This window comes from Corvus moneduloides, chromosome 1 (assembly GCF_009650955.1).
Source record: "Corvus moneduloides isolate bCorMon1 chromosome 1, bCorMon1.pri, whole genome shotgun sequence".
Taxonomy (NCBI): Eukaryota; Metazoa; Chordata; class Aves; order Passeriformes; family Corvidae; genus Corvus; species Corvus moneduloides.
This window is the reverse complement of record NC_045476.1, coordinates 38,736,356-38,757,898: the sequence shown is the minus strand read 5'-3', so window position 1 is coordinate 38,757,898 and position 21,543 is coordinate 38,736,356. Positions and strand designations below refer to the sequence as shown.

General features: G+C 37.5%; 1 protein-coding gene across 3 annotated transcripts; it reads left to right on the top strand.

Moving 5' to 3' along the window:
• The first annotated feature begins 207 nt into the window (after positions 1 to 207).
• LOC116442969 (prostatic acid phosphatase-like) lies at positions 208 to 17,835 on the top strand. 3 transcript variants are annotated; one of them, XM_032106687.1, is made up of 11 exons: positions 214 to 381; positions 1,736 to 1,831; positions 4,701 to 4,787; positions 5,395 to 5,547; positions 7,692 to 7,790; positions 8,868 to 8,963; positions 11,333 to 11,465; positions 12,730 to 12,812; positions 13,699 to 13,805; positions 14,267 to 14,436; positions 17,480 to 17,835. In XM_032106687.1, the coding sequence occupies exons 1-10, from the start codon at positions 268 to 270 to the stop codon at positions 14,421 to 14,423; spliced, it is 1,125 nt and encodes a 374-aa protein (XP_031962578.1). In that variant the 5' UTR covers positions 214 to 267; the 3' UTR covers positions 14,424 to 14,436; positions 17,480 to 17,835. The 3 variants fall into 3 exon arrangements, with proteins under 3 accessions (XP_031962596.1, XP_031962578.1, XP_031962586.1); XM_032106695.1 differs by lacking the exon at positions 17,480 to 17,835 and adding an exon at positions 16,851 to 16,961; XM_032106705.1 differs by lacking the exon at positions 4,701 to 4,787 and having other exon boundaries at positions 208 to 381.
• Positions 17,836 to 21,543: the final 3,708 nt, after the last annotated feature.

The window sequence follows — 21,543 nt, the reverse complement described above, 5'->3', positions numbered from 1 at the left end:
CAGGAATTAGAGGCTCAGAGATTTCACTCCATGCTATACATGTGACACAGAAATTGAGTACAAATGCAAAATACACTTTTCATTTCTTAAGTTCCCTAAAAAGCACTAACCCTAGAAGGGAAGAGGGGCAGGAGGAGACAAGTTCACAGCCCACTCTTGGACTTCACTAAGCACAACTGACTCCACCCCTCTTAGCCACATATCTACTGTATCACCACATCCAGCCAGGGACCTTGGTGTGCAAAATAGCTTAAAGCCACCCTCAGGATGAGAGCAAGACAGCTGATCTGTGGAATTTGGAGTCTGTGTTTCATGTTCTGCCTTTTCTGCATCTTTCTTCACCAAACAACAGCTAAAAGAAAACTGAAGTTTGTGTCCATAGTAAGTATGGGCAAATGGAATTTCTTCAAAACCTGTCACTTACTGCTCTTCTTGTACTCTAGGGTAGGGAGGAGGGGGCACTTTTTCAAATATTTAACTATTTTCTGCATATCTGAAATTCATTATTGCTTTGTCCAAAAAAAAAAAAAAAATCTCAATTTTAAATAAGATTTCATCATTTTATCTCCTTTGTACACTCCTAGATGAACTTTACTTTCTGGATGGATAGAGACTGCTTATTTTATAGCACTAAGAGAGAAATAACACAGGATTCTGTTTTAAAATGTAAAAGAGGATTTCATAACTAAATACCAACCGTGCGAAAACCCTCTTTACCATGGAAGAGTTTGCACTTTTCCAGCGGTTTCAGTGGATTAACTTGCAAAACAAATTCCAGTATGTGAAACTCAAACAAGTGGACAATGACATTGAACAAACAACACAGAAACCACTGCTGGTTGTGAAACTAATGCTATTTGCAATGATTATGTTGTACCATTTGTTTGCACGAAGCCTGAATCTTGTTCTGAACACCACACACACTTGTAAATCATTTCTATAATTTTTGTGCTACAGTTTTTGATTTCATTTCTCCCTGCTTGGATTAAGAAATTAAAAAAAAAAAATCTGGTGTTAAAATTTTAGAATTATATGGCATATATCTACAGGAATTATGCTGCAAAGCATATGAAGCAAAGAATTCATCATAGGAATGAAAAAATCCAATGTATCTGTATAAATACATCTTTTATCTGAAGTGAAATTCCAAAACAGGTTCAATGTTTTCAGAGTAACAGTTTATCCTGTATTTACACATTAGATAACACTTTCATCACCTCTTTTGTGATGAAAAAGCCAACATATGACTTTTTAAGGCTAATTTCTGCCAAGTAAGAGAACTTCACAGCCGTCAGCCACAGAACTGTTATCTTGAGTAATAGTTTGGGTTTTTTCCTTCTGAATTCCAACTTAGTCATACCAAAATACTAATGTTCAAATATTTCTGCAAAATTACTTACATGCTTCTGTTTGTTTTCTGTTTATTTAATATAATTGTCTATACCTCCTAAAATACATAAAACCTCTTTAAAATATAATAGGGTATCCTGTAGTTTTTATAACTTGCAAAAATTTATTTGAGCTAGTTTATTCACAAACACCAAGAAAATAAGCAGTTATATTGGCTAAATAAATCAAACAGGAAACAGCTATCTAGACTTAAGGTAAGCACCATCAATATATTTAGCATCTGTCAGATACAGTACTCACTGTCATTACATATTCCTTGTGACTACGCTAATTAGTTATAATCACCACAAGAAATACACAAAAGCAATTTCATCTATTTTATCAGGTATTTCGCCATGGTGATCACACCCCACAGGAGTTTTTTCCAACTGATAAGCACAAAGAAATTGCAAGACAACAGGGATATGGCCAACTTACCAAGGTGGGTATTTTACCTGGGCCAATATACTGAACTATTGGAAGATGGTGAGTTATTTGGGGGTTGGAACTTTGTTTTCACTTGGAGAAAGCCCTTATTAAGTTGCCACTTAAGGACAGCAAGAGCTTACTAGGAAACTACAGCAACAGCACTCACTAATTTTAAATGAAGCTGAGCCAGACTGTTCTGGTTCAGTATCAGCGTATGTTATGATTTTTGATTGCAGACTAGGGTCTTCTGGGAGGAGCCAGGCACTGGTGACCATCTCACAGAATCACAGAATCACAGAACAAATTAGGTTGGAAAAGACCTTTGAGATCATCAAGTCCAACCTATGACCTAACACCTCCTCATCAACTAAACCATGGCACTGCATGCCACGTCCAGTCTTTCTTTTAAACATATCCAGGAACGGTGACTCCACTACTTCCCTGGGCAGATGATTCCAGTGCCAAATCACTCTTTCAGTGAAGAATTTTTCCCTGATGTCTAACCTAAACTTCCCCTGGCACAGCTTAAGACTGTGTCCTCTCATTCTGTCAGTTGTTGCCTGGGAGAAGAGACCAACCCCCACCTGGCTACAACCACCTTTCAGGTAGTGGTAGAGTGTTAAGTTCACCTGAGACCATAAGGAAGCTTTAACCATCAGTAGCATAAGGTGGTGGAAGTGCTTACAGACACACCTCTCCCTCAATCTCCACTGAATAGGAGTGCTTCCTTACTCATGAACTGTTGAGATCAGTACTAGCAAAAACTTTTCTTATGCTATGCCCAGGAAAGTTGATTTACAACTCAGCTATTTTAGTGTGGGTATTTGTGGAATCAGCTGTTGGTAGTAACCAGAAGCAGCTGAGGCAACCACAGATACAGACAGATGCTGTGCCTGCCTTGACTGTAACTTCTATTAGCTGCCACCTCCTACAAATGGAGCCAAGGGTGAAATGTACTATCAGACTGTAAGGCAATACTTGGGCACTGGGTGGTTTTAACCCTACTTCTGCTCCCCTCTGCACCAGCAGGACCCACTGTGACTGTGTCCTTGTGCCTCGTTCCTTTTTCCCCAAGATATGTTATTTGGATAGAAAAAGCTGCTAGTTATTTGCCCAGCACTCAGAACCAGGCAGTCTCTCTGAAGTAGTTTAGAAGTGCCAGAAGTCTGGTTGTCCCAGATAAATGGCTACAGTGCATGTGGAGGCAGACTGTGAGGTGTGTCTCTCTGTTAGGCACACACACCTTTATGTCTCTCTCCTAGGGGAACTTGCAGGTCTCCACCAAAATCAGAATAGAACAAACTGCCTGAGCAGTTCCTCTTCCCCACTGTTCTTAGGAGGCAAAAATAATCTCCAAAGCAAAATCAGGTCTGTTTCTGCTCATATCAACTCCCTTGAAGAAACAGGAGTAACAGACCAGCTTCCTAACTCAGCTGTGACTCAATAATTCCATGTAAACACTATGCAAGTTCAGCAATCCATGCTAGCTTGCTCCAGGGCATAGAAGACTTCAAGACCCAGGTGTCAGGACTTCACGTGCATATTAGGCAAGTTGGGGCAGAAGCCTAAACCACACATAAACCCTAGGAAACTGGATGCACAATTCCAGCAAGAGAAAGAGGTTACACAGTGGATCCTGAGTAACTTGGTCTGACCTCATAGCTGACTTGGCTTTGAGCAGGAGGTTGGACTATAGACTTCCTGAGGCCCCTTTCAGCCTGAATTATCCTTTGATCCAATGACTTAGAAAATTGCTTTAGGAAGCAATGAGTAATCACTGTACTTGAGATCCCAGTGTACAGTAATGATTACATGAGCAAAGTGGAATATATTTATATTTAGGCCAGGAAACACCAGGTACAAGTAAAAAGATGACAATATGGAGACTATTACAGGGACACTGTATGTGATTGTGGTGTAGTCACCATCCCTGGAGGTGTTTAAGGAAAGACTGGAAATGGTACTGAGTGCCATGGTCTAGTTGACATGGTGAAGTTAGTTCATAGGTTAGACTTAATGATCTCAGAGGTCTTTTTCAATCTAACCGATTCAGTGATGATGTGATTCATATGTCATGTGTTTACAAAATTATGGAGATAAGGTGAAAGATGTTCAGCTAAGAGCTACTAAAATGTTGGGACTGGAAAACCCATTTTGCTGGGAGGGTAGAGAATTGTCCTCAGTTTAATTTAACACAGAGATAAAGTGACTTGATTCCATTTTATGGATTATTGTTTAACTGTGAATAAGATCTGTAATGGTGAATGCTATTCAAAAGTGTAACAAGTTCCAGTGACTGCAAGTTGGAAACATAGGCAAGAATCAAAAATCAAATGTTTCAGACTGTTGATAATAATTAGCTATTACAGCAAAATGCCCAAAGGCATGGAGGACTTTTACTTCATGTCTTCTACTCTGAAAAAAGTAGATCTTGCCCAGGCTAGAACTGTAGCCTCCATATGGAATCACTGGTGATACTCTGTGGGATTCATATCCTGGATGTGTCTTCATGGACAGGTGGCTGCTCTGTCTGCACTCCCAGTTAATCAGGTCTGAGGCAGCAATAGAGAAGAAACTAGACAGATGGTGTTGGAACATCTCTATGCCTGCTTTAAGTCTCACCAGCTCAGATAAACATACACATAGCTTTCCATAGAGCAAAATACAAAACTGCATCCACCAGGAGTCATATCTAACATTATCCAGTACTGTACATGCAGCAACTTTACTACTTTTTTCTCATGTCTTCTTTCCTACTTCACTTTGGAAAGGACAAAGGTCTTTATTAAAATAGTATCAAATATTACTGCTTTCTTTTTTGGTTGTAGGAATGGATGCAGCACATTTCTTTAGCCTCTTACACTCCTGTGTTACTTCTACAGCTTGGCATACAACAACAGTATGAGCTTGGCCAGTACATGCGGAGGAGATACTCTCATTTCCTGAGCGTTGTATACAAGCAGTGTGAGGCAAGTACTGGATCTGGGCAGGAAGATGTTTTTCATGGTTGTTAATGGGACTTCCTGGATGCGTAAGAGTCTAAACCTGGTGCAGTTGGAGAAAATTTAACACCAATTAAACTCAATGTAATTTCAAAGTATCCCTGAAACTGTGGTTCAGTTTTTATTCAGACTGATGGTTAACTGAAAACCATGTAAAATGCTTTTTAGGCTGCACATCAGGTTCAGCTCCCTCACTGCTGTATGGGAGAGCACCTATGTCAAATACCTCAATGCTACACTTCCACATGGAATGCAGATACCACTTAGTTTTCATTTAGATTCCAGCTTTTTGGTCAGATTGACTCAAATAGAGTCAATTTCATGCTGTCTACTAGGATTCCTAAGGTAAATGTTACCACGCTGCAGCTCACTTGTCCAATAAAACTTTATTCCAGCTTCAGTCTTTCACCCTCCTCCTTCTTTCTCATAGTCCTTCTTCATGTCACTCCATTTTAATGATGACTTCTCCAGCACAGTACCAGCCCCTTTTTTCCTGTCAAGAGGAAAATAAAGTAAACCTAATGGGAGAAATTATCTTCCAAAATGTTTCTTTTTTTTTTCCTTCTTCGTTCAGATTTATGTTCAAAGCACTGACTGCGATCACACACTTATGAGTGCTCAGGCAAGTCTTGCCGGACTGTACCCACCGACACAGGGTCAGATTTGGAACCCCAGAATCCTTTGGCAGCCAATTCCAGTTCACACAGTGCCACTGTCACATGATAATGTGAGTATAAACTAGGGGCATCTGCTTTCCCTTAAACATTAGTAAAGTACATAGGCCATGAGATGAAGGTGCAGCAAAAAGTGCATGGTAAAGGCAGTGAAAAGTACATTGTTACAAGCATTGTGCAGAAAGGCCTAATAAGCTGAATAGAAATATTGGCAAGTATTTTCACAAGAATGGACTTACACGTCAAAGACACAATCTTAACAAAAGAGGAAGAAAAATGGAAGTACTAGGTATAGGGAAAAAGAGTTAATTTATAATGTGAGTAAACCACTGTAAAAGTAGATTAATCCTAAATTTAACGCTAACAGGACTTTCTTTGTGTGAGAAAAGGAAACATACTTAATCTCACTAGTGCTTCAATATTGCTTAGTCCACAGCCAACAGGAAAGACAAAAGAATCATTCTGGGACTTGCATTACAGGGAGAATTGAGTCACAGGATTGTTTTTCATGCACTTTGCAGGTCAGTGCATGCACTTCGAGAATTGGTGAAAAATGTAAAAGGGAAAAGGAAGGAGGACTCAGAGCTTTAAGCACGAGTTCATAGGGCAATGTATTTATTCATCTCCCATCCTCAACTCCTCACTTGGGGGTTGTAAGGAATCCTGTGGATAGCAGCTCTTTAGCCTGCATGTACTTGTCCTAGAGGGGAAAGCTGTGCATCTGACTGGAGCTGGAATATCCCGTGTGTGGAAAATCTATGGTAAAAAGTTAGGGAAGATCAGGAGTGTGCAGTATGAGTCCCAGTTTGGGACCAGGTTTGCGCATGTGATGCAATGTAAATTGTGTGGGCTTTATAAGTCTAGTTAATGCAGTCTGTGATGATAAGGGAATCAGGTTAGATAGGTCATAGAGCAATGGTTCTCACCTCAGGGTGATGAGAGCATGAAGATGGAAGGTGTGGAGACATGTCTTCCTGTTCACACACAGCCAGGCACAGAGGAGCTGCTTTCTGACACTGTCACAGGTGGGGATATCCCAGCAGACAGTCAAGAATACCTGGCCGGTATCAACACAGATGGCAAACTCAGCAAGCACATACTGCAGCTCATTTGCATCTAGGGGAGCAAGTAAGTTTATTCAAACAAATCAAATAAAGTCATGAACAATGCACATTTTTCATACTTTTTTCAACTATTTCTGTTTTAGCTTTATTCATCCTTACTACATATACAGGCTAAACTTGAGACCACCTATATCCTACAACACAGAACAAGTGCCCGTCATTTATTAGTGAAGTCATACCTGTTCATGAACCTATTGATATAATACAGAAATACTTTCCTATCTTGTGGAATAGATGGATTTTATTTCTGAAAAGACCGAAGAACTGCTCTGAAGGTCCCCAAGATAATTATTCCTTCAAAACTCCCAAGCTTTTTAAAAGTTCTTTTAACATTGGCACTATATAGATGGAGCTACATTACTGGAAAAAGGACAAAAAGCACATTAGAGAAAAGCACTAATAATATCTCAGTGTCAAATTTTAACTTTTGTTTAAAATTTAATGTAGAAAACAAGAGTAAACTCAATTTTGCTTACATAAATGAAATAACAAGTTTTTAAGTTATTCCAGTCACATGTAACCTTTAACCTTCATATGTCTTAGACTAATGAAAGACAAAACCGACGTATAGAAAGTTCACAAGTTTCTGCAATTTAGCTGAACTAAATGAAGCTGTGTTAAATACACTCGATACAGCGGAGTACGCACAAAGACTCCTACTGCAGTCTAGCTACTGCTGCTGGTAATTTGTCGTAAAAATGTGATGGTGTGTTTCAAGAAAGACTGAACACAATGAATGAAATCATTCCTGGAGAAGCTGAGAACAAAGGAGTTCATGAGGGGTTGTCTTAGTCTTCTGTCAAAGGACAAATTTCATCTTGTGTAAATGAATCCTTTAACTTTGAACTACTGCAGTTATTACCCCTCTGAACATTTAAAGATTATTTTGTATGTAGTCATCAGTATGACTCCTAGAGTCCTGAAGATGAATATCCTTGAAACTACATTCCCAAATTATTTTTCAGCTTGTCCTAACTAGTGCAGCCAATCAGAACAGCAATCCTGCAAGTGTATATAGAATTGCAGAACAAGATGCACCTTGCCTAACTAGGGTTTTGTAATTTTCTTTCCAGTTGCTATACCTACCTTTCTCACACTGCCCAAAACACAAGGAGCTTCTGAGAGAAACCTTTGCAACAAGGGATTTCCAAAAGCAATTCAAGGACTACAAGGTAAAGTATTTTCAGTTCTGGAAATCCAGTTAAAGTGTACCACTTCAACATTATCTAACAGGTAGCTATAAAAAATACCAGTTAATATGCTCCTTTCAGATCTCTTATCTTCACAGTGGGTGTAGACAACATAGCCAAAAAACAATTACAACATTACAGATCCAGCTGGACTGGGCTATTTCCAACAATTGAACATGGCAAGTCATAGAAAAATTATTGACCTATTTGCAAAAACTTAGTTTCTAGGAGACCAGACAAAACAAAAACTCAGATAAAATCAGTGCCAATGCCTCTCAAATTATTCCAATACTTCTATCTGTTTACTCCCATGTAAAGCAACTCCACTGACATCTCTGCCTATATAAGCCTGTTTGAGTTCAGATTCGTTTTCTCAGCTCAATTCCCTGGAATTTCTATAACAGTCTCAGTGTTTTCCTCAAGTACTTATTCATGTTTCTCACCCGCAGTCTTAATTCAGGCGTTCTCCTATGTTTGGTGCTTGTTTTCATATGGTATGCTTTCCTTTCTTTCTCCACCATCAAAATCTTTGCACGAGTATATAATCACGTGCTTATTCTGCTGCAACCTTCTTCTTCACATGTTTATTCAAAAGCACACTATGAGCCTCACCTGTTTTTCTATTCTTTCACCACTGACCTCAGCCATCCAACTGTGCCTCTGCACCATGGTATTATATGCAAGTAAATCACAATTTCAATTTTATCAAATTTTCATCATACCTCTCCTTCTCCAATATCAGAACAATTCTGTTTATCACACTTCCTTTAAACACTTTTTGGACTTCTTCATATATCTGTGTTCCCTCTACTTCCTTCTAAACATTTCCACCAAGCAGAAACAATCACCATACTTCAAATCTGAGCTAACATCACCAACCTTGTCTAGAGGAATAGGCCAAATTCTCTTACCTCTAGGCAGTGGTTCATTGCTTAAGTGCAAAGTGCAAAGACTGTCTCCTTTCTAAAAGTTCCTATGTACTAGTACGGCAGTGTGCAGAAATCATGTACAAAGGCCCTCAGTACCACAAGTTTGGGTTGTTTTTTTTTTGTATTCCAGCCATTTCTGAAGTTTTTAGCCACTCATACAGGATACCCACTGAAGAAGTTGACTGCTGAAAGGATTTGGAAGCTCTCTGACACTTTACAATATGAGGTAAATAGAATCATAGAATCATTTAGGTTGGAAAAGACCCTTAAGATCTTTTGAGCCCAATAGAAATTCCTACACTTCTTTCAACCTGGTATTTTTATTGGGTTTATTTTTTTATTGTGAGACATAAAAAGATGGTAGATCTGTGCTTCAAAATTTTTTTAACTATAGACTATTTTCAGCTTCTTCTCCAGAAACCCTCACCTAGCATCAAATTTACAACTAAAAATCCTGTAAACACACTATGTGTGAAGGTGCTGTGGGTCATCCACCACCATAAGGAACACAAACAAATGGCCTGTCATATTCAAGATCCTGTCAGTGGCTGCATACGGACAATTAGGCAAAAGCATAACTCTGGATAAAATTGTCTTGTTACCCCTCCAGACCCCACTAGGAGATACACAGGGATAAAACATATTGCTGGCAAAGAAACATAAGCATCCTTCCATGAAGATTTTATGCAAATTCTATAAACAAAAGAAGTCATTATTTGTACATGGCCAGTAGTGGACAGAGTATTTTCAGGAATTAAGCAGTCATTGGAACGACACAAATGGCTGTTTGTGCAAGTTTGGGAGCTGGTTCTAAGCAAAGGCATATCACAAAAAGCATGGATTTTATAACAAAAGGGCTATTGTGGTGCCAAACTGGCATGGGTATCTGGGTCCCACAGCTGTGAAACTTCATGATTTGAAAAAATCCTGACTGCCCTTAATATAGCAAGAAGTCCCACTTCAAAGTCTAGACTCAGCTGATGCAACTGAAAATTGTAGTCTTGTGTTAAAAAGTTATTGTTGAAGGCAGCTTCTGCTACCCTTTAATGCATAACTATTTATAAACTTAAATATTAATGATAAATTGGTCATCAGTACTGGGAAATTAGTGAGGCAGTTTTAGGGTGGATTTCAGAACCAACATGTAATATTTGAGTGTGAGAGTAATGAGTTTACCTTCATTACTGCAGTTTTTGCAAAAGTCCAACTTTGGTCAAAGCAGACTTGAATAGAATATTAGCCAGGGCCTTAAGTTAAATGAAATGTTAACATGTTGGGACATCTCAGTGTGATTTCAGTGAGGTCCTCCTTCCATGTTTTCCAAAGGCAGGACCACAACTTTGTATTTCAATAGTTAAATCATACTGAGAACCTGTGTCACCAGACTAATATGCAAAATCCACAACTCCCATCAAGAATCTAGCCAAATACCGTAATAAAAAAAAAAAAGGGCTTTTACTTCTAGTTTTAGATTTGATGAGCCTTGGTCTTTCATACTACTGATGGAGGACTCTGGAGTATCAATTAAGACAACTGCCATAAAAGCCTCTCATTTTTCAAGCATACAGAGACAGCGTCCTTGCATAATTTTTTTAATACAATTCATGAAACTACAGCAGCACACATCTCTCTGTATTTGTTGCTTTCAGCTGTCATCTGACTTTCAGGTAACTTGGAGACCAAAGTGTTTGCTTGCCTACAGACTGCCTTAAATAGCATGCAACCAGCCAATTCTTTCCTCAAGACATAAATCACATTTGTTAAAAGAGAAATGGATAACATTGTGCTCTGAGCTGGTTTAACCTAGCATGTTCTATTGTTTTCTTGTTTAAACAAACCCTTAAGGGGGTTGACATTTTCCTTTAAGCTCATTTGTTACAATATTCCTTGTGGTGATCTCAGTCCAAAGGTTACATTGCTCTAAAGGAAAGTTACCGACCTTGTATAAACAAGAATTCAGGGTAATGCAAACCAGGAGCGTTGTGCTTATCTTCCCTTCTCACAGTTTTGATCACTAATATACCTCGGACTGCATCCCCAAGGAAAGACTAATCCATTCCACTTTAGCTTGAGGACTGTGACAGTATCCAATAGACCATAGTAGGTATGAGTTTCATTTGCATCTCATCCCTATACCCCATACTTGGGTACATCCATGCTACAGCTATACATATTTCTACTTGATCTCTATATTCCATTTACATCTGAGAGCAACCAGTCCTTAAAATCCCGATGCTTACATAGGATTTGTTTCAGTAAAGATCTATCCCAGTACATGACTGAAAAAGTCTTACAGTGATTTTTTTTTCACCTGACAACATAAATAATGCCTGTTGCTTTATGCATAATTTTTAGTATTATATTTCCTCTTCTTGTTGAACACTTCCCTTCAAATTTCTTTTAAGCACTATGATGCTATAAACAGGAATGCTACAGCTGTCTAAATGCAAAATATAGTCATCATTTTATTACAAGAAAATATTACTGGAGTGAAACATTCAGGATTTTTTCTGATAAGAATTTTGTGCCAGAATAAATAACAGTTAGCAGTAGGAATCAGTAAGAAAATCATCATGTTTTCTTTCTTCACTGTAGGATATTACCAATTACACTTTACCTGTTTGGGCTACTCATGGTGTCAGGACCAAGCTGATAAAGCTCTCAGAATTGTTATTGCAGGCGGAATTTGGGTTCCACAAACAAATACAGAAATCACGTTTGCAGGGAGGTAAGCTGAATTCTTAACCCATTTAAAACCAAAAGTAGGATGGGAAAGAAGAAAGGGTGTATGACAAACATTGCTGCTGATTCCATAGTAGAATGGTGAAAAATGCCATTATTTGGATATTGGTGGTCAGCACTGAAAGATTTTGATTAATGGGGAGAGAGAGATGGTGAGGATATGAATCATTAGTATACTAATCTAACATTATAATGGAGGTATCGTTTAGATTACACTGTATAAGAAATTCAAAGTAATCTACAGATTGTTGTTGAACTGAATCAAGTCTGAATTTAGTGTAAGCCACCATGTGTAACTTACTTTTAAAAATGTTATTTGTAGTAATGTCTAGAATGGTGACTTTGTTGCCTAATAGTCTTCATATTCCACTACTGAGAGTCCTAAAATGAGATTATTAAACTGCTTTCTAAACCTGACTTTGCTCAGAAAACAGTGGCTGAAATTTAAAAATATTTTATACCTTTTTAATCACTCATTCTCCTCCATTCATCCACTGTCATCTTTCGAGCCTCCTTTTTGTTTTATATGGACAGCGTACAGTCAGGATCTGAGGTACAAAGACAAATAAACGTAGAAGCATGAATCAATTTGTTGCATTTTTGAAGGTCCAATTTACAAAATTTAGCACAAAGTTCAGACCTCTGCCCTTGCTTTACTAACAATTGCTATTAAAAATGTGCCAGTGGCTAAAACCTAATTTTTTCTAATTCTGCTAGCCTGTACAGTTCTCTTTTTAGGATTTTAATTTGTCAAGATGCTAACCTTATATTAACATACTAGCACAGCCATTGATTTAATTCAAGTAGTTTGTCTTACAGCTTTTCAGCAGTTAACATTAACAAAATACAGACAACCACACAATTTATAAAGCTCCAGAGTCCAGAGGATATGCTCTTTCTTTTTTCTCTGGAAAGCAGGAAATCAATCAAGCTACACACACAGCAGGGTAGTATTCATTACTGTGCTCTTCTTGCACTGTTCTGCTGGCACAAAGTAGCTGTGAATGCACTGTTTGAAGCTGTTGAGGCTGTTAGGGATCCCCAAAACACTTTACACAAAAGTAAAATAGGCCTGCTGTTCATTTGAAAGGTACTGTCACTATCAATCAAGGCACTCTGCACAAATTACTGATTAAGTCAACTGAATAAATCTGGTACATTTAGTAGCAGATTGCTAAAATGGCAAAAAACAATACAGATGTTAACGCAAGCATCCCTTTCATTGTCACTGCTTCCCCATTTTCTTTCAGGTATTCTTCTAAAAACTATTCTAAAGCATATCTCAGATGCTAGAAAGCCTTCACACCATCAAAAAATGGTTATGTATTCCACGGTGAGTGCTTTCTCTTTCTCTTGTGTTTCCTTTATGCAGTTATTAAATGCAGTGAAAGCCATGAAATTTTATTTCCTTCATGAAATACAGCTACAAGCCTTTTTTATTTGGTTAACCTTAAATATCTTTGTGTTTTTAAAAATTTTTAATAAACACATAGTACTTTGAAACCTGAAGCATTCCATTTTCCACCTCATGTCATGGTTTTTTCATTGTAATAATGTTTTGATTGAGCAGAGAACTGGAAAAACCATGCCTCATGTTTTATTAAACCTGGATCACAAACTTAACCTAAAACAAAATCTTCTTCCTGTATCTTTGTCAGGTGAAAATGGGAAAAAGAAAAGAAAAAAATTAAGTTACAGTTATTTTAGAAGACCTTATGAAGGCAGTTACTCAATTATGATCCTATACTTTTGTTTAGAATGTGCAAATGCTGTCATTGGAGGGGGAAATTTTTTGATTGTTCTCACTAAAAATCGCCTGTTTCTAAACTGCAGTTACATCATGACCTATTGGGTATGTATCAGCTAAAGAGCTTGCTGATCTGATCTCAGATACTGTTTACTTAACAGGCAAACCCACTAGTTCTTTTTAAAAGAAGTTGTAACAGCTCCTGTTAACTTTGGTAAAAGCTTTAAGTGACTAAGACTTCTTAAATATTTACATATATATATATTTTATACATGCAGCACTTAAGTTTATATAGTCATAAAGGGACAATATTTACTCAGCAGTGCAGAGTAATTATTAATGACTATTAATGAGGTCACACAAGTAATATTAATGTTGAGTGGACAGATAATGTGCTGGAAATATTGTTAAATAATAGGCTCATGCAATCGTTTTCAATACAGCTTTAATTAAAGGTTTCTTCTGTTCTCAGCATGCAGCCACCATTGCTGCCTTACAGATGGCACTCAACGTCTTCAATGGGAAAATGCCTCCTTACAGTGCCTGCCATTTTTTTGAACTTTACCAGGAAAAAAACGGGCAAGTATCAGCAAGCTGTACTGCTAATATGTACTTTTTCTAAGAAGGAATTTTCTGATACCCCAGGCCAATTAAACCGGATACGTGAGGTTCACTATTCAGGAAAATATTACACATTGATTTTAATTATTGTAATTGGTTTCAGTTTAGTAGTCAGTAGCAGAATAAGCCTGAAAAAACATATATATAGATATATAAATCTAACAGTTATGAGAGGTTTTACTTCATCCTATTAAACTCCTTGACAAAGACAGCAAACTATACACAAATTGGTGTTGACCCCCTATTGTTTAAAAAGTTCTCTTCAGAGTACTAATTGTATTAGTAAATCATAAACATATTAACAACCAGACAAATAAGCTGGCTGAAAGTTTGTCCCCAAGTACAATAACTGCACCATGGAAAGGCTGTGTGGTTTTGCATGCCTAATTTTGTTTTGACACTTCTGTATTTTGAAACAGGCAATACACCATAGAAATGTACTATCGGAATAATTCTTTGCGAGAGCCTCACCCACTCACTCTCCCTGGCTGCAAATTTCGCTGTCCCCTGGAGAGATTTACGCATCTGGTCTCTCCCATCCTTGTACACTATTGGACAAGAGAATGTAGAACGTAGGACATCAAAAGAGGTAAGCTAAGTGCTTTTGGCACATGTACCCAAAAGTAAAGTTAGGATTACATCTTGAGCCAACAGCTCATTTGAAGTGACAATCATTTTCATAAGGGTCTGGTCTGAAATGAAAAATATACAGATCTGGGAAAGAGAATTGTACCCATGGCTGTCATTTCTACTCCATTAATACATTCTTCTATTCCAGCCCAGCTTTCTGATGAAATGAAATCAAGGCTGATCAGACTTTAGGGTATTGTTTTTCATGTGGTGTTTTTTGTTTTGTTTTGTTTTTGTACTGTCAAAAAGACCTTCAGTTATGGAAGGAGTACATGTAAAGGCACTTACAACAGCTACCTTATCTTCTCTAACTGCAGAATATTTGTCCAAGCTGATTAACGACAATTAATAATTATGCATTCTCTTGATTTCAGCAGGTATTCAGAGATCAAAACAGATGAATATTGAATAGCAGACCAGATTGCTACTTACCAGAACGTCAAATGTATACAGACACACATTCGCATACTAACACATTCCCTCACAGGTTGTCTGTATCACCATATTAGGATGTTTAAATTTCCATTTTGACCACTGATGATATTTAATTTTTCAGAATGAGGGAACAGGAAGGCAGAAAATTACATTGTCTGTCTTTTATCTAGATCTACATTACTTAAGGGAAATGAAAAGCTAAGAAACCCCACTTTTTTGATGATCAAATATTTTACCCAACATTAAAAAATCCCATATGGCTTTCTGAATCACTGATCTCAAGAAAAATTTGAATTGTCAGAGATTATAATAATGCAGACCAGCCAACTCATCTGGTTGAAAATAATTTCCGATTAAATATCTTGAATCCATTAACAAAGTGGAGGTAGTCCAGCCAGAATGAGTGAAAAATTAGCAAGTAATGATTTACTAAAAAAATTTCTCCATTCTACTCATTGCTCACAAATTTTCAGGAAACATATCAGGAAATTACCACATTTAATTGCAAAAGGTAATTTGGCAGAGGAAGGGGGAGGTTGTTTCTGATGAGGGTTTTTTTTGGCCACACTAGTAATACAGTCGTGGAAGATAATGATAAATACCTCATGTTTATACTGTGGTGCTTAGTAAACTAAGTTTTGTGGAAATTGATCCCCCTCCTTCACAAAGCAAACTATGTAACTGACCAGCTAAATAAATGAAAAAAATCTATCACGTATCAAAGTTTTACAATAATAAAGACACAAATATTTAGCCTTTAACACAAAGGCTGTACTTAGTTTCAATCCTCAAATTTTGTTGAAGTAGAAGTTAGATGGTGTTCAAGCATTTTACACCAAACCCAGGTTCACTGCTTTCACTAGCAATCCTGAGTGCTGAAAACACATATGGACCACAAAAGAGGTTACAACCAAACCTGATACTCCAATAAAAATACTTTCCATATTGTCATATCAAAATTTGACACTTTCCACTATTTTATCCTAGTTCAGAATGGACCTGTTGGGGCCAGATCCTAATTTTTTGGACTAATTTTGGAAACATTCATTTCACTTTTCCTGCAAGCAGTTTTAAACTCTCTGCTGTAAATGAGTGGCCCTTGGGAAAAGGCCAAGGCACGATGCAGCACGGTGACAGACTGCCCTGTGCTAAACCACTGTGCACTACCAATTCTCAGTGGATGCAGACAGCCTGGAACAGCTGACTTTTAACAGCTAAGTTGAGGAGAAGAGTGATGCAAAGAGTTTACAAGTCACAATAACACTTGACGTATACAGGTGCAAAATCCCTGGTTTAAGGTGTTTCCAACTATGTAAAAAATAATCTCAACTATTGTTCTTTGCTAATGCATATGTTATTAATTTGATTATACATGCATGAGAGCATTTTATGAAGTCCATAAATGTGGGTTTTTTTAAAAAATAAAATCCAGGAGTGTGACCGAGCTCAGAAGTCTAGTTTATATAGACAGCTATTCTGCAGGAAGACAGCAGTTCACAAACATACAGATGTTTCCATAAAAAGCTTAATTAAGTTTTATAGAGAGGATTTATGTCCCCACTACAAGGAAATAAAGGAGTTAGGCAAGTATTATTATTACAGGTCACACAATACACTATTTGAGGGTGGTTTAAATATTTAAGTTCCTCCACATCTCAATGACCATAGGGTGGAACATAGGAAATTAATAAAGCTCAGCATATTTGGGAAGAAGGCAAAACTGTGAGCTCTCCCAGTGCTCTTTTTGCTGCTCAGGAAGATTTCAGCATAGATTGACTCAATGTTTCAACAGACTTTTCCTAATCCTGTCAAAATGGGAGCAAATGTGTTAACTCCTCTCCACTTAGTCTGAACTGCTTTCTTGTTGAGGTACTATTGACAGGTTTTTGGAGAATGCCATATGCTAGGAATGCATCTCTATTTTTCTCTTACCTTTAGGTGTTCGCTCCATTATCTTCAGTGTGATTCACTTTATGAAAGAATTCTTCCCACACTGTGATGTGATTGTGGTCCAACATTTCTCATTAAATGCCATCAGCATGACCAACAGAGTCATCTCTACCAAAAGAAAACATTCCTTAGTACTACAAACAAAAATTATAGAAAGCAGGGACTTATCCTTCATGAATATTTGCTTTACTTTATCATCTGGAGGAACCTAAGTGCAATATGAAACCAGAGGAAATTTTCAAGACCTATTCTGTCCAAAGGGACTTTGTCAGAACTAATTGAACTATGTAATTATAGTTAGAGTGTTTTGAAGAGCTATAGCCTTGATTTACAGCAAAATTGGAAAATACCTCTGAAGGAGTGTTGCCTTGTTTTGAAGAATGAGACAAGAACTTCCAGAATTGGTGACAGAAGCAATGCTTCAAACAGAGGCCCTATAAGGAGGGCCATTCCACTGTCCTTAGACTTTATTTTATTCAAGAAGTAATAAATCATTTTACACAAACAGTTCTCAGAAGCCACAAGAATTAGGATAATGTCTGCTTATTTACCTAAGAGATGTCTTTCTTCTTCTTTTCTCTCCCTCTTCCATGCATAAATATCCCATCTCTATACAGAAAGAAGATGAGACTTATGGAAAACTTGGACTGTGAATCTAGACCTAAAAGGAGCCTACAAACACAGGCTAGCTACCATGAAGACCTAGCAACAACTGGTTGACTCAACAAGGCTTTCAGATATTCTTTCCAAAAGGACAGCAAGGCCAAGTGTTAATTTTGGAAGAAAAATAATTTTTGGTCTCAAATAGCTTTTCTAACACCTTCCTTTTGTTACATTACCTTGATTGTGTACACTGATCTGATCATATAAAGGCTTTGTTCCTGGGAAATGTGTAAGCAGATGCTATTCTTGACATGAACAACAAAACGGCAATACAAAATAAAAAATTCAGAGCTGCATGCTCATTAAAACACGCAGAACATGTTGGGCAATCCTTTGCTAGTTATGTTTTCTCATACTGCTATTGCAAAAGCATCTTGTGTTCTTACTACAAAAGCTGGATCAGAACAATCAGATGCAACTAACTTCTGAAAACAGTGGACATGTCTTTGCTTGAAGAAATAGGATTTCTTTTTTTTTATTTTCTCACAGTGAATAGAAGATTTTGTCAACAGTCTTATTGCCCATTTCATTTTTGTCATTTCAAATAGAACCAGAATAATAGCTGAGATGAAGAAAATTTTGCCATTCTGGCTTCCTTTCCTCACACCAGCCTTTTAAAATAGATGTTAAGCCTACGAAAAGTATATTCTTTACAGCATAAGCAGAGAGTTGCCACTCCACAAGCTACAAAATAATAAAAAGATCCCTTTTCCTTCCAACAAGAATCTAAGTTTCAGAATTCTCACCGTAAAAGCCTATTCTCTTTTCATCAGGTCCCAAGCAACAACTTCTGTGCTTCTTAAGCCACCATAGGAAATATGGTTCATCAGGAAAGTTGTAGTTAGATTTCTAGTCAAAAAATGCAACTCCTTTTACCATAGCATCCAAACAATGGTAAAAATGTTTTCTGACAACATGAGACAACCAATTCTACCCACTTCTTAAAGCAAAGAAGAGTAAACTTGTTTATTATGTATTACCTTAATGTCCCATAATGGACACCAGAAGAAAGTCTTCCTAGGTCTGGCAGCACTCACAGGAAAGTTAGTGCAAGCTCTTTAAGTTATTCGTCTCGAAACCACGCTGATCATCACACCTCCCTTCCTAAGAAGTAATTTTACAAAACCTGCTAGACGAAAGCAAATAGAAAGGAAAAGCCAAGGCTCCATCTTTATCTGTGTTAGACTTCTAACAGATTGTAGCTTTGGCTGTCAAAACCAAATTTCTAGGCACTTTCTCTTCTCAACCTGTTCCTGTTTCTTCTTTTTCTGAACTTGTGCCAATTTGTGGTGCTTGAGTTGCTTTTAATATTTTATTTGCCAGATGTTTAGAAGTGAAAGTTCAAGAGCTATAAGGGGTGTTTCATGCTTCTCCCATCAAAGGTAAGGCTACCTTTCTGTTGGTTTCCTAGACTGGACAAGGCTTACGTAGAAAATGTGACAGGGACCTGAGACATTCTTCATTATTCTCTTTAGTCTCCAGTCCCCTCCTTCCTAAGCCAAATCCATGTCTCAAAAACTTGCAGAACCGCAAGACCCTTTATCCCACAGATTTGTCTGGTACGGGGGATCACGGACCTGGATGGACCCTGGCCTCAGCACTTCAGTTCAGTTATGGAAGTGCATCCTGTGTGAGGTCACTGCCTACAGTACAACAATGTAAGGTCCCCCTTTTCCATCACATGTTCAGACAGTATCTTTCTTCCATACTACATGCCCCAGTGTGTATATACCTTGAATAATATGATTTCTGGTGAGCAAAACTAAATTTCAAACTTAATTCACAAATTAAGACATTTCTAAATTATTTTATTTCCTCTATCCCTATTGAACAGAAACCTCATCCTGCACATTCTTTGTAATGTTTTTTGTTCTTAAGATATCACTGTAGAAACACAGAATGGAAGATTTCCTTTATACCTTGCTAACTCTGAGCGAAAATAAGCATCAGTGTTTATAAAGGCTGAAACATAAAGCCCAGATCTTACTGTAGAAATATAAATTGGGATGTCAGTGAATGAATAATAAACTGCTCTAAATTATGTTTTCTTACACCTTCACCACCTGACTTCATTTAAAAATCTGTCCTACAGTCTTTTGCAGGCATGAAGTCATAAACAGGTTTGTTATAGTTCCTCTTAAAGAAGTGAGTCAAAATGAGTAAAAATCCATATAGTTTGGCTTTGGAATTATTTAGATTATTTCTTTTTTTAAATATGTTGCAAAAGCAGGATCACCTGGATATGCAACTCCCTCTCTTCTTTCACAAACAGTACTTAGACAGACCAGTCATATTTTAAAGAAGACTTGCTAATAATAAAATAACCTGAATAGTCATAGGTGCTGTGATATAGGTGGATACAATTTGTGATCACTATTTTTACTTTCATATGCTGAAGTACTGTCAGCAAAATGGGGAATGAACAACAGAAAAGCAACAATTACAAAAGTAATTTTGTGCTGCCTGGGGAAGGTGACACTGGACAGCCCAAACTACCATTTTCATTCATTTCATCACCTTGTTTTCTCTTTGGGTTATTTACTGAGCTGACTGACTATCAAAAATTAATGAAAGAAAAAAAAACCAAAATAATCCAAACTCTGCATAATGCAGATCAAATTAATCAACTAATTTAGATTTGTTTCATGGTAGTACTAGAAGTAGGTTTTCCTTCTTTTTATTTAATGTTTATAGTACTCATCCAAGATGTGGCAGACGCAAGTTCAAGTCTCTCCTTTTGCGAAACCATTTGACTCCACCTCTTCCAGAAAATAAAATCACCACCAAACTGCAGAATTCCACAGGGGAAAGAGAAGAGGAATAGTGCTTTCTGTCTCTTTCTTATTTGCTGTTCACTTTGTTTTTTGCAAAAACCTGCAAATTAGGTTTCCTGTTTCTCAGGCAAACATCTTAATCTCGTAAGACCAAAGTGTCTGCAACCAGGTGCATATTACAAACTTGGGACAACTAAGAAATTATTAGAAGACAGTGAATAGACACTTTCTTCTCCCCACCTGCCTTAGATTAGTAACTTTGGGTTTAGGGCATTTTTCCCTGTAGTGTAAGATATAGGTTCATATTCTGTCAGCAGCAGAAGTGAATACTTGCTTTGTCACAAATTAACTCCTTTGTCCCTTCCCGCTTCCCACAACTGGGTAAAAACACCCCAACAAAGGACTGCAAGACAGTCTTGTTTTTCTCATGTTTCAAAATAGTGCTTGGAAAATGTGTCACTTTGTTTATTGAAGCCAATTTTTTTTCTTTTCTTTCCCTTGCTCTGCTCATAAAAAGCTTGAAAAAAAAAAAAGACTGGAGATAAAGCCAAACTATGCTAAGTGCTAATCTGCACATGCAGTGAGTAACAGGACCTGAGCTGTTTCCCTGTGTGAGTAGCCCGGTCCATGGCAGCAGTTTCATACCTGGTGCCTTGACTGCAGTGACTTCCACCCTTTCAGGGTGTAGTTGTGCTCCACCAGAAGCAATTACCTCAGGTAACCCTTGTGTACAACTAAGCACAGGGGTTTTTTTGCAACCAGGACACTTCAAAGCAAACCAAGCTATGCTTCAGCAAGCCTTTAAGATAGGTATGTGCACTTAAACGGATAATCGTGTTTATGTTAATTCTACTTAATGCCAAAATGTCATAATTAGAACTTACGACAATAAGCCAAATTAACATAAATGTGATTCGAATTGTTTAGGTTTACTTACATTATAATGCTTCGACAACTGCAAATAGATTAAGAAGGATTATTTTTATTTTGAAGCAGCTTTTCCTGAAAAGTGCCAGGATTTAGTTGCTGCAGCATATGACAAGTTTATAGCTGCCAAATGCCCAGTAGAAATGGAGATATTTCAAGACAGGCAAGGAAATTTCCAAATGAAATACATGCTACCATACTTACAGATTGCATACAGGATTCTGACATGACCTTATCTTAACCAGTATGGCACATGAATGGGGATATTTTTCCATTTTTGGAATGTGTAAACATTTACTTAAGTTGATGTTGTACCT